The 13113-nt window shown below is 41.2% G+C and overlaps 2 protein-coding genes across 4 annotated transcripts in view; one reads left to right on the top strand and one right to left on the bottom strand.

Annotated features, from left to right (window-relative positions):
- Positions 1 to 5789, top strand: part of LOC133406111 (oocyte zinc finger protein XlCOF6-like) — a 28110-nt gene extending 22321 nt beyond the window's left edge. The window contains exons 3-6 of one of the 3 annotated variants that reach the window (XR_009769028.1): positions 937 to 1335; positions 1948 to 2027; positions 4497 to 5080; positions 5472 to 5789. Coding sequence is in view for 1 of the 3 variants with exons in the window: in XM_061683427.1 (XP_061539411.1) it covers positions 937 to 1335; positions 1948 to 2027; positions 2182 to 2724 (1022 nt within the window). In the remaining 2 variants the exon portion in view is untranslated. Of the gene's footprint in view, positions 1 to 936; positions 1336 to 1947; positions 2028 to 2181; positions 5124 to 5471 lie in introns of those variants that run through there. The other 2 variants (XR_009769027.1, XM_061683427.1) reach the window with 2 other exon arrangements.
- sec22bb (SEC22 homolog B, vesicle trafficking protein b) lies at positions 3979 to 11141 on the bottom strand. Its single transcript, XM_061683448.1, has 5 exons — positions 10950 to 11141; positions 6778 to 6887; positions 6508 to 6668; positions 5502 to 5648; positions 3979 to 4673 (listed from the first exon to the last, which is right to left on the bottom strand). Exons 1-5 carry the CDS (start codon positions 11022 to 11024, stop codon positions 4519 to 4521), a joined length of 648 nt encoding a protein of 215 aa, XP_061539432.1. The 5' UTR covers positions 11025 to 11141; the 3' UTR covers positions 3979 to 4518.
- Between the last annotated feature and the right edge of the window lie 1972 nt (positions 11142 to 13113).

Genomic DNA, 13113 nt, shown 5'->3' with positions numbered 1-13113 from the left:
ACAGTTTGCGTAAGATGCGCATTCGAGAATAATTTTCAGCCCCAGTCTCCATCATGTGCTCGATTTGATGACATAACTATCCAGTACAGTTACAATACTTTGTGGCAGGTTATATCTATACTGTGGCCACAATTGACATGATTCTTCTCTGTATGTAATGTCTGGGGTTCAATAAAAAAAAAAAAAAAAAACCTGCTATAGCTTCTGTCTGTCTGCAAAATATTTATTATATGTGTATTTGATCCCACAATAACTCACACAGAGTTATACCTTGACTTATGACTTTGTTGAGCAAACTAATAACGCCATAAACTTGTTCATCAAATCAGTTTCCCCCCATCCATCCATTGTGTGTATCATTTATCCTCACTGGATTGTGGGTGACGGAGTTAATACCAGTTGATTTTGATTGAGTGGCTGGATACACCCCATTGAAATTAACTTACATATTAACATGAGTCAGCCCCCTCCCCCACCCCCCAGAAAAAAAAAACAATTATTTTCAATTTTTTTAATTAAGAAAAATAAATAAAAATAGCTCCACATTGTAAAATGCAGATACAAGAAAAGAAGAATGTGTAACTAAGCCAAAAGTCACACACAGTGTAGTATTGGATTGCATTTAAGGGGCGTGGCCTCCATTTATCGCTTGATTTGTTCAGTATTGGCATCTTCTCCATGCTCCTTGCGAGTGTTTTCATTTCGTATTAGTGTGTTTGACTGTTTGTCCTGTTCAATAAACAGATGAAAGTGCATCATTTATTTCCTAATTTGATTTCTTTTCTCATTTCACTCTGAAGTTCCCTGTGAACTGAATTTTGGCTCACATCACAACACAAAAAGCGAACTCTAAAAAGTAAGCCAAGCCTCTGTATTTGTCAAAATAGTTAGTTATCCAAACAATCCATCTGTGTTTGCTCTCCTCGTGTGGCGCAGAAATGCAGCAGATGTCGCTGGTGAGTGGCGATGAGGTAACCTCCGAGGGGCAGGGGGAGCCGGCGGAGCCCCACCGCGTTAAAGAGGAAGAGGAGGACGTGTGGAGGAGTCAGAAAGGGGAGCAGCTTCGAGGGCTGAAGGAGGAGGCTGACGTCAACGCGTTCACGTTGGCGGGTGGCCACGAGGAGAAGGACGTCGATGAAGCTCGGTCCCCACAGCGTCGTGACCTTCAAAGTGTTAAATTCGGTCAACACACCACAACAGAAGCTTATGGAGATCACTGCGGAGGATCACAACCGGACAACTTCGCTCCGCTACAAGATGTGGACGATGTGGCGTCAAAGTCTCATCGCAGCGACCGTGCCGAAGATACTTTGAAGACTAACAAGAATTCTAAAGGTGACAAGACACGTTAGACTGATCGCAAACACTTGAACTGCTCTGAATGTGGGAAAGGGTTTGCTGACAAAACAGGTTTGAAGAGCCACATGGAGAGAAACATTTTGCTTGGTCAGTTTGTGCAAAAAGATTCGCTTTTGAGAAATAGTTGACAGGATGTGTTCAAACAACGCATTAACCGAGGCACCCGTTCCTGTTTGGTGCACGCCAGAAAATTCCGGGACAGGCCTGACAGATTAGGGGGGTGATATTGCCCACCGGTGAGAGACCGTTGTAGTTTGTGTAATTAAAGATTCCTTACTCAGGCCAGCGCGCAAACACACAAGTCTATAGCGGTATATGAAGCGACACCCAAGTCAGACGTGACAGCCAGCATGTGGACAGGGTCTTCGTACCGGCGTTGCTGCTTTAGAGCGCCTCGTTGTTGATTTCGTCATATTTGACAATGTAGGAATGTGCCGTTCTCTCGCCGTTGAATGGATTTGTGTAACCCAATAATTTACAGTACATAACACAAAAATTAGCCATTGTCCAACTTCTCTCAACTCCCAGCACTTCTATAAATTAAGGGCAGAATGAATGGAATGTCGTAACGTCTGCTCTATTACTTAGATACGGAGGAGGATCTACTTGTGTTCTTGCGGCAACGCAATATTTCTAGTGAGCTTCTCTCTCAAATGGAGCGAGACAAGGTAAATTGATTTCTGCATTTCCCCCCCCCCCCCCCCCCCGTCTGTTTATTTGTTGTAGTTTAGCCCGGGGACTCTCAATCTTTTTGGGTCCAGGGACCTGAACCGGGATGTGCACTGTATTCGTGTCACCTCTTTTGACTATTATCCGCTGCAGATCGACTCGTCCGTGATTCTTCTCATGTCGGATGAAGAGCTTCAGAAGTACATCCCCCGTTACGGTGACAGGATAGCAGTCGTCGCCTTCTGCCGAAATCCAACTTCAGAGGCGAGGAGGAAGGTTTTCGTGGACAGGCGACCCACACCGCCCTCTTGCAGTCGGGGAAGCTATTTATTTGGCAACGGAAATGGCAAGAGAGCAAAAAGACGACTGGAATTAGGATGGATGAATTTTGACTGGAAAGAAAAGAGATTCAAACAAGTGAGGTCCGGTAGAGGCGGCGGCACAAAGTCCCTGTGCATTGAAAAAAGCAAGACGGTGCAAGAAATTCAAATGATGGCAGAGGGCATTTTCTTCCCCGACGGTCAACTCTCCGACTATCAAACGCGAATAACGGACTTTGCAGAGCACCAGCTTGACTCCGCCAGCACACTGGAGGAAGTTTACGAGATCACCCAAGCTCGAATCCTCCGACTCTATCTCTGCACAAAGCTACGCGGTCAAGAAGCGATACAGTGGAACCTCGATTTAGGAACCTAATCCGCGATATGCGGAACGTCACATGACCCAACGCGGAACACGGGATAGCTGACTTCCAGTGTATGCTACGCTAAAAAGCATAACTAGGATTGATGACATGATTGTTTGATGCCGAGCTAAAATAGTTTTTTTTTTTCTGGCTGGTGTCTTCGGACAAAAGTTAAATACATGAATATTGTTTATTTATACAAATAGGATATGCAAACATTGTCACGTCACGGGACCCTCTGGTGCGTTCACAGCTAGTCGGAAATCACAAAATCCCTTAATTTAACAACCTTTTTTTTTTTTTTACAAAATCCACTTTACCTTGACTTCTTGGCTTGCGCCGTCTTTTCTTGACAACAAGTCGGCACACAAGTGACTCGCCTTCTCGCAAACGCTATCACTCGCTAGCTGTTTGCAGCTTTTCCACTTTGTCCAGAGGTTTTCTCTCGGTCCTTTCAAAGATACTTCACTCTCTTGGGCACGTCAGCAGCAACAAAAACGTCCGTGCCCCCTCACAATAGTGGCAATTGTGGACTTGTTTCCACCAACCAAGCTTAGCAACGCCTGCGCCATTGATATACTTCTCACAAATTTGTTTTAAGTCCACAGTGAGTCCCTTCCTCTTACCACGCAGGTCTATTGCTTTTCTTGGGCTAGCAAAACAGAAAAACACCAAAAAGCAGCAGTTCGGCAAAAATTCTTCTGGGGGGGGGGGAAGCAAGAGGCTTCAAGTTGTTCACTGTCAATTCCAGTTGAAGTTTACTGTTAAACTAAATATCCAAGAATTGTGTACTTAAAACCACAACTTTTCCTTTAAGTCTGCTATTCTAGGCATAGATTTGTTACACTCTGCAAAAAGAAAATGACAATACGGCAGCCCCTCGAGTCACTCGCTTATAGTTGAAACTCTTCTTCATTTGTGTGTACTACATGACTATTATAGTGCCCTCCGGTGGCCAAGTCGAACACAATTCTTTACATTCCATGTAATTATTACTATACGTTTCTAAAGTAGATATAGAGTGCTATTTTCCAGATTTAAAAAAAACATTGTTTTGGGGGGAGGCTGGAACGGATTAAACATGCAAGCGCCACAGATAATTTTTTTTCAGTATTTGCTTGTGGCCAATGTGTTCTTGTAATTTCAGGTTCAAATATGTTGATTTGATAAAACGTTTCCAGGTTTCGTTGCTACATTGATAGAAAGAATAAATAAAGCACCAAACATATTTTTTTCCCCCACAAAATTGAGTCCATGGAACTGTGTGCTGTGCAAACACTTTTTATTCACAAGATAGCAGACAGAACAAAAAAAACAGCCAGCGACTGGACTGACATGGAAATTTACAAGGGTAAACTTTGTACAAGATGAAAGGGTTGCAGAAATGTAGTGTGCTGGGGTTTACTACTGTATGGAATATATTATGTCTTAGTATATAATATGATGGTGCATCTTTCAGAATACAAAAACACCTCATAAATGCTGTCAGTGTGAAGGTCTGATTATTAATCATTCTTTAACATCAGTGAATGCCAGAACCAACTTTGGAGTAAACTAGACAGTCTTGAAGATATAATTAAGCAGCTTTTTTTTTTTTTTTACGTACAACAAGAGTCCCTTGGGTGTTCATTCGTTTTTGTACACAGTTGCCTTTAAGACACCCACGGGTTGACTTTTTCTCCGTGGAGCCAATAATCCCGGAACCGTCAGGCTTTATTCTATAATTCTGAAAGTGTGGCGTTGTGTTAAGTCTGAAGGGTTGCTTGTTTTTGTGTGTCTGTAGACTACTGTACTGTCCCGTCTTCTCAGAGCCACCAGAAGCGCACGTAAACGATGAGCATGATGAAGAAGACGCCGCCGGCCGCCAGCTTGGCATATGTGGATCGCGTGTTCAGATACTTGGCGTCGCTGCGGTACTTCTTGGACAGGCTGGATAAGTTGTTGGCCTTGGAGTCCAGCGCTTTGAGGAGGAAAAAGCACAGATAAAGAGGCAGAGTCATCAAGTTTGTCCAAATGCCACACCAAAGTGTTTACTGTACAGTGTTGCCTTGAGATAGGAGTGACCCATCTTCAGAGTTTTTGGAGGAAAACGTGTTTCTACCAATATCTCCCCTCATTGTTTTGATAGTCCTCACACTTCCAAGAATGGGAGTGGGCTTCCTGGAATTGTTTTTGTCTGAGCAAAGATAAAAGTCTTATGTATTGAGTATAGGAACAGATCACTACCCTTCAACTGTCTCCTTCATTTCTTGCTCTTTGGCCATCCTTTTATCCACGACATATCGACATTGTTGGCGGGGAGGCACAAGCATCGCATTTCACTGATTCTGCCCTGTGCGACGCTGCAAAAATACAGCTAGAAAAAAGGTAAGGTTTGCTTCCCATTCATTAAAGCGGAACCGAACCCTAGATGTCAAAACTTACTGTTGTATTGTTAATCGGCACATTTTTTAAAATGATGCCGTTTACGTAAATCTACGAGTTATTGTAAAAACAATTGTTTAAAAGACTACATTAACTCGTAGTCACAGTTAATGTACCTACTAGCTCGTTGCCTTACATTTGAGCAAACCTAAGTTTTGTTAAAAATGTCAAGCTAAATTACAGTAACACGCTGGACGCTGCCAACTTCAAAATAGCCTCACCAAGAATACATTGGACATCAATGCCTTGGTAGGCTTTTATTTTGAAGTTGGCCCCCGTAGTTGCTTGAGGGCATCCAGCGCGGTCACGGAACCAATGAAACTCTTATCTCAAGGCACCAATCGGCGTAGACCATTTGACTTACCGGACAGCGCCTCTCCTCGCTGCAGCACCTCTTCGATATTGGCCACCATGATCCTCTGCACATCCTGCAGCTCCGTGTTGATGCTGCCCAGGTTCCTGCGGGCGCGGCTGTCAATATACGCCTTCTTGGTCTTTTGGATGTAAGTGTCTGACACACGGGGCCAATACAGGACATTCTGTTACTCTTGTGGAAAATAGTTGTAGCAGGCTCCCTCTAGTGGTATGGGAAGGGATCACTGACATATATACACATATATATATATATATATACAGTACAATTTTATGTAACTTAAGTGCTATACATTTTAATGTAATTGTTTAAGTAAGGTTTTTTATTTTCCTATATTTAAGTGCACTGCTAATGTGCAAACTGTTTTTCTAATGATAGAATTATAATTCATACTCATTTTATTGTTGTTCATAAAAATTCATTATTTTAACACTAAAATATGTTTAATAATAAAATAGCTCATGCCCATTCTTTTTCTGTTTTACAATATCTTTTTTATTTTCATAAAATAATGAAAATTGTATTTATAATAAATTCAATTGCACTCAATTATCATTTTTTATTTAGAAAATGTAAAATAGATTATTTCAATTATTCATACAAATCTTTAATCATATACAATGTAATCATAATTAAGCAATTATCTGATAAAACAAAGTTGTTGATTTGACTAATCTTTCTTAAATTTAGATTTTTCACAATAAAAATCCATTAACCAATTACTTAATGAGATAAAGTAACAATATATTTTGCGCAATTCTAACGAGAGAAAACAACATTTTTTATTCATATAAAACGTAATTATAATCGATCAAATGATTTACTAAAATGTAAATGTTTTCTTTTACTAATCTTCATTAGTAAACCAATTAACAATAGTAATCTAATGAGATAAATGAAACAAGAATTGAAATTGTAACCAATTTTAAAGGGTTTGGAAGCAGTGACATGACTTCTTGTGGGCCTGCAAATGCAAACGTTCCAAAGTTGCGCTCACCGAACTCGATGAAGGAGTACGGCCGGGACACGACGGGCACCTTCTTGCCGTGCTGCTCGTGGAACTCGGCCTGCAGGTCCTCCAGGTAGGCGAAGGCCAGCTTCTTGGGGAAGCTGCCTTCGCACAGGACCAGGTAGCACACGCCTTTCTCCAGAACGTAGCTGCCCGCACAGCAAAAACAGGACGACCGTGAAAACAGAACGGCCTGGCAAGCGGTACAAATACGTCCAGACTGGTATTTTTGTTGTTTGCTTGTTTGCGTCGACTCACTGAAAGGCCATGGAGCCGGCCTCCAAGGTGCAGCGCGTGGGGCTCTGCTCGTTGAGTTTCCGGAAGAGCTGCTTGGCCTGGCTCTGGTACTGCTGCAGGTCGCGGCCCAACTGCAACACACAGCCCGCACGTATCACAGTAAAACCACATAACTGCAACGAGAATGCTGTGTGTGTGTGTGTGTGTGTGTGTACTTTTTTTTTGGGTTAAACACCCTGCTTTTGATCATTTTAAACATCCTTGAACACACCCCAGTAGCATTACACAAAACAGGATCATGTGTGTATACTACTTTTTATTTTTTTTAACTCATTCACTGCCAACCTTCCCAGTTAACATGGATATTTGACTTCTGAAGCCGTCAATGGCAGTGAACGTGTTAACTATTGCAAGTTGTTTTTGTGTTTGGTCTATCTGAGCGTCTTTGAACGCATCAGAATACGTCAGCGCACTACATCACCACAAATAGGCTGCCCTATGTGTGAGTATTAGTTAATAGATTTTTTTTCCTGCCCTTGTTCTGTCCTTGAACGCCTCACTTCAACACAAAATAAGGTGTGTGTGTGTTGTACTTTTTTTCTTTTAAACAGTCTGCATTTGGGCTGTCAGCACATGTGTGTGTGTAACCTACTTTTGTTTGTTTTTTTAACTACTTTTTTTGTTTGTTTTTCATGCATTTAGTCGGCGGCACGTGGACAACTGGTTAGAGCGTCAGCCTCACAGTTCTGAGGACCCGGGTTCAATCCCCGGCCCCGCCTGTGTGGAGTTTGCATGTTCTCCCCGTGCCTGCGTGGGTTTTCTCCGGGCACTCCGGTTTCCTCCCACATCCCAAAAAACATGCATGAATTGGAGACTCTAAATTGCCCGTAGGCGTGACTGTGAGTGCGAATGGTTGTTTGTTTCCGTGTGCCCTGCGATTGGCTGGCAACCAGTTCAGGGTGTACCCCGCCTCCTGCCCGATGACAGCTGGGATAGGCTCCAGCACGCCCGCGACCCTAGTGAGGAGAAGCGGCAAAGAAAATGGATGGATGGATGCATTTAGTCTGTCCAAATGTCCTTGAGCGCATCACAGCAGTAACATGGTGGATGGGTGGAAGATGGTGTGTGCGTGTACAGTTGGAGGAAAAAGCATGTCAAACTGTTGGAATTTCTTAAACTTCTGCATAAATTATACTTGTAAATACTATATTTTACTGATTTATAAAATGTAGCCTGATCAGGATGAATTTTGGAGATTCCTGGGATGTCTGGTGTGAATAGCTCTCTTGAGGTCATGCCACAGCATCTCAATGGGGTTGAGGTCAGGACTTTGACTGGGCCATTCCAGAACAGGTATTTTCTACTTCTGAAGCCATTCTGCAGTTGATTTGCTTCCGTGTTTTGGATTGTTGCCTTGTTGCAACACCCGTCCTCTTTTGAGCTTCAACCGTGGGACAGATGGCCTCAGGTTCTTCTGCAAAATATCTTGATACATTTATGAATTCATTTTTCCATTGATGACAGCAAGCTGTCCAGGCCCTGAGGTGGAAAAGCACACCCATAAAATGACACTGGCCCCCACTATGCTTCACAGCTGGTTTGGTGTGTAGTGCCATTTTTGCTCCACATATGGCGTAGTGTATTGCTCCCGAACAATTCAAATGTGGTTTCATCTGTCCACAGAATATTTTGCCAAAAGCGCCGTGGAATATCTTAGTGCTCTTTAGCAAACTTCAAATGTGCAGCAATGTTTGTTTATTTTAATTTTTTTAGACACCAACAGTTTCCTCCTTGGTGTTCTCCCATGAACCCTATTCTTGTTTAATGTTTTATATGTGACATATTTGTCAACAGAGACGTTAGCATGTGCCAGTGATTTCTGTAACTCTTCAGCTGACGCTCTAGGGTTCTTTTTGACCTCATTGAGCATCCTGTTCTGCGCTCTTGCAGTCATCTTCACAGGACGGCCACTCCTTAGAAGAGAAGCAACCGTGCTGAACTTTCTCCATTTATAGACAGTTTGTCTAACCGTGAACTTTTTGTCACCTTTTCCAGCTTTATACAAGTCAACAATTCATAATCGTAGGTCTTCTGCGAAGTCTTTTGAGTGAGGCCGATACACATCAGGCAATGCTTCTTGACAAGAGACAATTCTAACCTGGTGTGCGTTTTCTTGTGGCCACAGCAGATTTAAGCCACATCTTCAATCTTCTCTTATTGATTGGACTCCACGTTGGCTCACGTCTGACTCTGATTAGGTCTTGGAGAATCTGTAGCCAAGAGGTTTACTTAGTTTCCCCCCTGTCCTGTGAATGTTTACGTTATTTTCAATTTAAAAAAAATACTAACACGTATACTTATTTGTGTGCTATCAGTTTAAGCAGACTTTTTATTTGTTTATTCTTGTGATTTAGATCAGATAACATTTTATGACCCATTTATGTAGAAATTCTAAAGGGTTCACATACTTTTTCTTCCCACTGTGCTACTTTCCTTAAGCCTCAAATGCTTTACTGTCGGCAATAGGGCTGTCGGAGTGCCCTTGAATGCAACAAAGTAGCACCACGTGATTCCAAAGTGGACGCCGTGTGTGCTCAAGATGATGTCACATAGGATTGAGCAGAGCGGTCCCAGGGAGGAACTAGTTCTCACTGCAGAACCAACCAAAAGCTCCAGAAAGAAGCAACAAAAAATAGAGTTGTATGCTTTACTGTTTTATCCTGATCTTTTGAGACGATGTTGTTTTTATTCATACTTAAGTTTTCATTGTGTCTGCATATAAATTGAAGCACCCATCCGAACGTGCGCCACTATTTATAATGCTTACAAATGGTTCGCCGCAGGCATTTGGTCTTTTGGCGTATCCTTGAAAGCATCACACCACAAAACAAAAGGATGCTGGGGCACACACACACACACGCGCACGCGCACACAAACACACACGCAGCAACAAACCTTTTCACTTCCCTTTTTGACAGCAAACAAGAGAGCAAGGAGAGACCGTTAGATTCACTTATCGTATGCCACACACAGGAATTAATTCAAATAGCGTACGGAATCGCACTACGGGTTTGTCACGTTCAGGAGCCATCGTGGAACAAAGACAATTGACTCCTATGGAACAGCTTTTAAAATAAGCTTAACATTTTATGGTGCGCACACGCACTTCCACGCACTGGAATTATATCTAGATAATACAACAATACTGTACGCATCAAGTCAATTGAAGAAAATGCTGATTAAAAAAAAATTACACTATAAAAATCAACTGTTGAGTCTTGAGGTGAGTACCCCCCCCACCCCCCTCCGTTTTCAATAATATTCAAATTAATAATGGTCATGATTACAGTTTTTTTCATTGTTAACGTTAAATATGACCAATTATTAATGTTATTAATATCACTTGACTATAGGAAACTGAAAATGAAATTTAAAAACTGATCAAATGCTAATAATGTAATACAAAAATATATTTACAACATAATAGAGTGAAATGGAACATTATAGTTATGATCAACAAGGCCATAATTTATTATTATTAATAACATTTAATTGTATTAATTATATTAGTATATTATGATTAATATAAATATTTACTCATATTTATGAATTGTAGATAAATGTAGATTATTATATCTAGTATATAATAGTAATATGCATAAGACCATAATAACTATATTATGAAATTGTATTATTATTCATTATAATTATCTATAATAATAAGATACAGTTTTGTTGTTACATATTTCATCAACAAAAATCAATCAATCAAAAATATACATTAATGAATACATTCATAAAATGAAATAATAAACTAATAAATAAGTGATTAAATATTTTGCACAACCCTTTTTGCGATTAATTAACTGTGGATAATATTTGTTCCAGGTCGATGTGTTTTACTACACATCCTAATTATGGACTATGTAATACACGTTCACATATTCGACTAGGATGGAAATCATGTCGTTTTGACAATACTGTAAATAAATAAATCCGTTGTAAATACATAATCCACTTGTCCACTGCACGGGCCTGCAGCAGGAGGACATTTAAACGGTGTCCTATGTGGGAAAAGAATGAGCTCCCGGTTGAACAGGACGAAAGCGCGTTTGCGTTTTGTGTACGTTGGCGACACAAAAAGCCAAACGTGGCGAATAATAAATGAGTTGCGCGAGCTAGCTGTGTCTAACCTGCTCGTCCTCCTGCATCGAGGCGGCCAGCGGCAGGCCGTCGGCCAGCCGGGCGATCATCGTCAGCAGCACCATCTTTTCCGCCGACACCACGTTTCTTATTTTGCTTTTTGGGAGCCTGAGTGAGGAAAAACCCGGAAAATCGCAGCAGCAGCAGCAGCAGCAGGACGGCTGACGTGACGACGCTGAGCTGGCCGGAACAGCGTCACAATTTCTCCTTTGTGTCCGTCAATTTTACACTTCCCCAACATCGCAAGCCGGAACCCATTCCATCCCGAGAACTGTTCCGTCCAATTTGATCTGAATTTAGCTGTATTACACTTTACTTGTAAATTTGTTGATTTCCTACTTATATATTTAGCAACATTGAGTTTTGTCTTTTATTACAATTTCTTGAAAGACATACAAAACGAGTAGCACTTGTCTTATTAACTAAAAACCGTAGGCCTACTACTTGTACATGATATTAAATAAATGCTAAAATGGCTTTCAATAATGCAGTTTTGGAGGCAAAAAAGTCGCACTTTCAGTGAAAAAAATAAAATAAAATAAAAAACCTTGCAAGTTAAACAGTCGTTCTACTCATGTGCTGAATTGAACAAAAAGCATAGTACAAGGCCCTTAGCATGGCATATCAAGGAAATAGAATAAATACTTAAAACAACTTTCCATAAAGTACTTTTAGTCATACAAGCAAGCCAAAAGTGGCACTAGTAGTGGGGTGGAGGGGAAGACATTTAGTAAGACACATTCGTGCTACTCGTGCACAGAATTATTACACTAGTGAGGACACAATATACTAGTACAACCCCAATTCCAATGAAGTTGGGACATTGTGTAAATAAATAAAAATAAATAAATACAGAATACAATGGTTTGCAAATCATGTTCAAGCTATATTTAATTGAATAAACTACAAAGACAAGATATTTAATGTTCAAACTGATCAACTTGACTGTTTTTAGCAAATAGAAAAGGAGCTTCCCTGAATTGCTCAGTCATTCACAAGCAAAGATGGGGCGAGGTTCACCTCTTTGTGAACAAGTGTGTGAGAAAATAGTCGAACAGTTTAAGGACAATGTTCCTCAATGTACAATTGCAAGGAATTGAGGGATTTCATCATCTACGGTCCATAATATCATCAAAAGGGTTCAGAGAATCTGGAGAAATCACCAACATTGAATGCCGGTGACCTTCGATCCCTCAGGCGGCACTGCATCAAAAACCGACATCAATGTGTAAAGGATAACACCACATGGGCTCAGAAACACTTCAGAAAACCAATGTCAGTAACTACAGTTCGGCGCTACATCCGTAAGTGCAACTTGAAACTCTACGAAGCCATTTATCAACAACACCCAGAAACGCCGCCGGCTTCTCTGGGCCCGAGCTCATCTAAGATGGACTGATGCAAAGTGTAAAAGTGTTCTGTGGTCCGACGAGTCCACATTTCAAATTGTTCTGGGAAATTGGAGACGTCGTGTCCTCCTGGCCAAAGGCGAAAAGAACCTTCCGGACTGTTATGGACGCAAAGTTCAAAAGCCAGCGTCTGTGATGGTATGGGGCTGTGTTAGTGCCAATGGCATGGGTAACTTACACATCTGTGAAGACACCATTAATGCTGAAAGGTACATACAGGTTTTGGAGAAACACATGCTGCCATCCAAGCGACATCTTTTTCACGGACGCCCCTGCTCATAACAGCAAGACAATGCCAAACCTGCACGTGTTACAACAGCGTGGCTTCGTAGTAAAAGAGTGAAGGTACTAGACTGGCCTGCTGTCTCCCATTGAAAATGTGTGGCGCATGATGAAGCGTAAAATACGACAACGGAGACCCCGGACTGTTGAACAGCTGAAGCTGTACATCGAGTAAGAATGGGAAAGAATTCCACCTTCAAAGCTTCGACAATTAGCGTCCTCAGTTCCCACACGTTTGAATGTTGTTCAAAGAACAGGTGATTTAACCATTAAATATCTGGTCTTTGTAGAGTATTCAATTTAAATATAGGTTGAACATGATTTGCAAATCATTGTATTCTGTTTTTGTTTAACACAATGTCCCAACTTCATTGGAATTGGGGTTGTACTTTGACCTTATCCTGGATATAAAATAAATGGGCAATAAATTATTAGAAATGATTCACTTATCTTTGATAAGGAG

This window comes from Phycodurus eques, chromosome 8 (assembly GCF_024500275.1).
Source record: "Phycodurus eques isolate BA_2022a chromosome 8, UOR_Pequ_1.1, whole genome shotgun sequence".
In the NCBI taxonomy this organism is placed as follows: Eukaryota; Metazoa; Chordata; class Actinopteri; order Syngnathiformes; family Syngnathidae; genus Phycodurus; species Phycodurus eques.
The sequence above is the reverse complement of the archived record's forward strand: the minus strand, read 5'-3'. Positions and strand labels throughout refer to the sequence as shown.

Excerpts from the sequence above, each read along its gene's own strand:
- sec22bb (XM_061683448.1), bottom strand. The coding sequence starts at position 11,024 with ATGGTGCTGCTGACGATGATCGCCCGGCTGGCCGACGGCCTGCCGCTG. Across the intron at positions 6,888-10,949 it reads CGATGCAGGAGGACGAGCAG|TTGGGCCGCGACCTGCAGCA; the intron begins GTTAGACACAGC and ends TGTGTGTTGCAG. Across the intron at positions 4,674-5,501 it reads GCGAGGAGAGGCGCTGTCCG|CGCTGGACTCCAAGGCCAAC; the intron begins GTAAGTCAAATG and ends TCCTCCTCAAAG.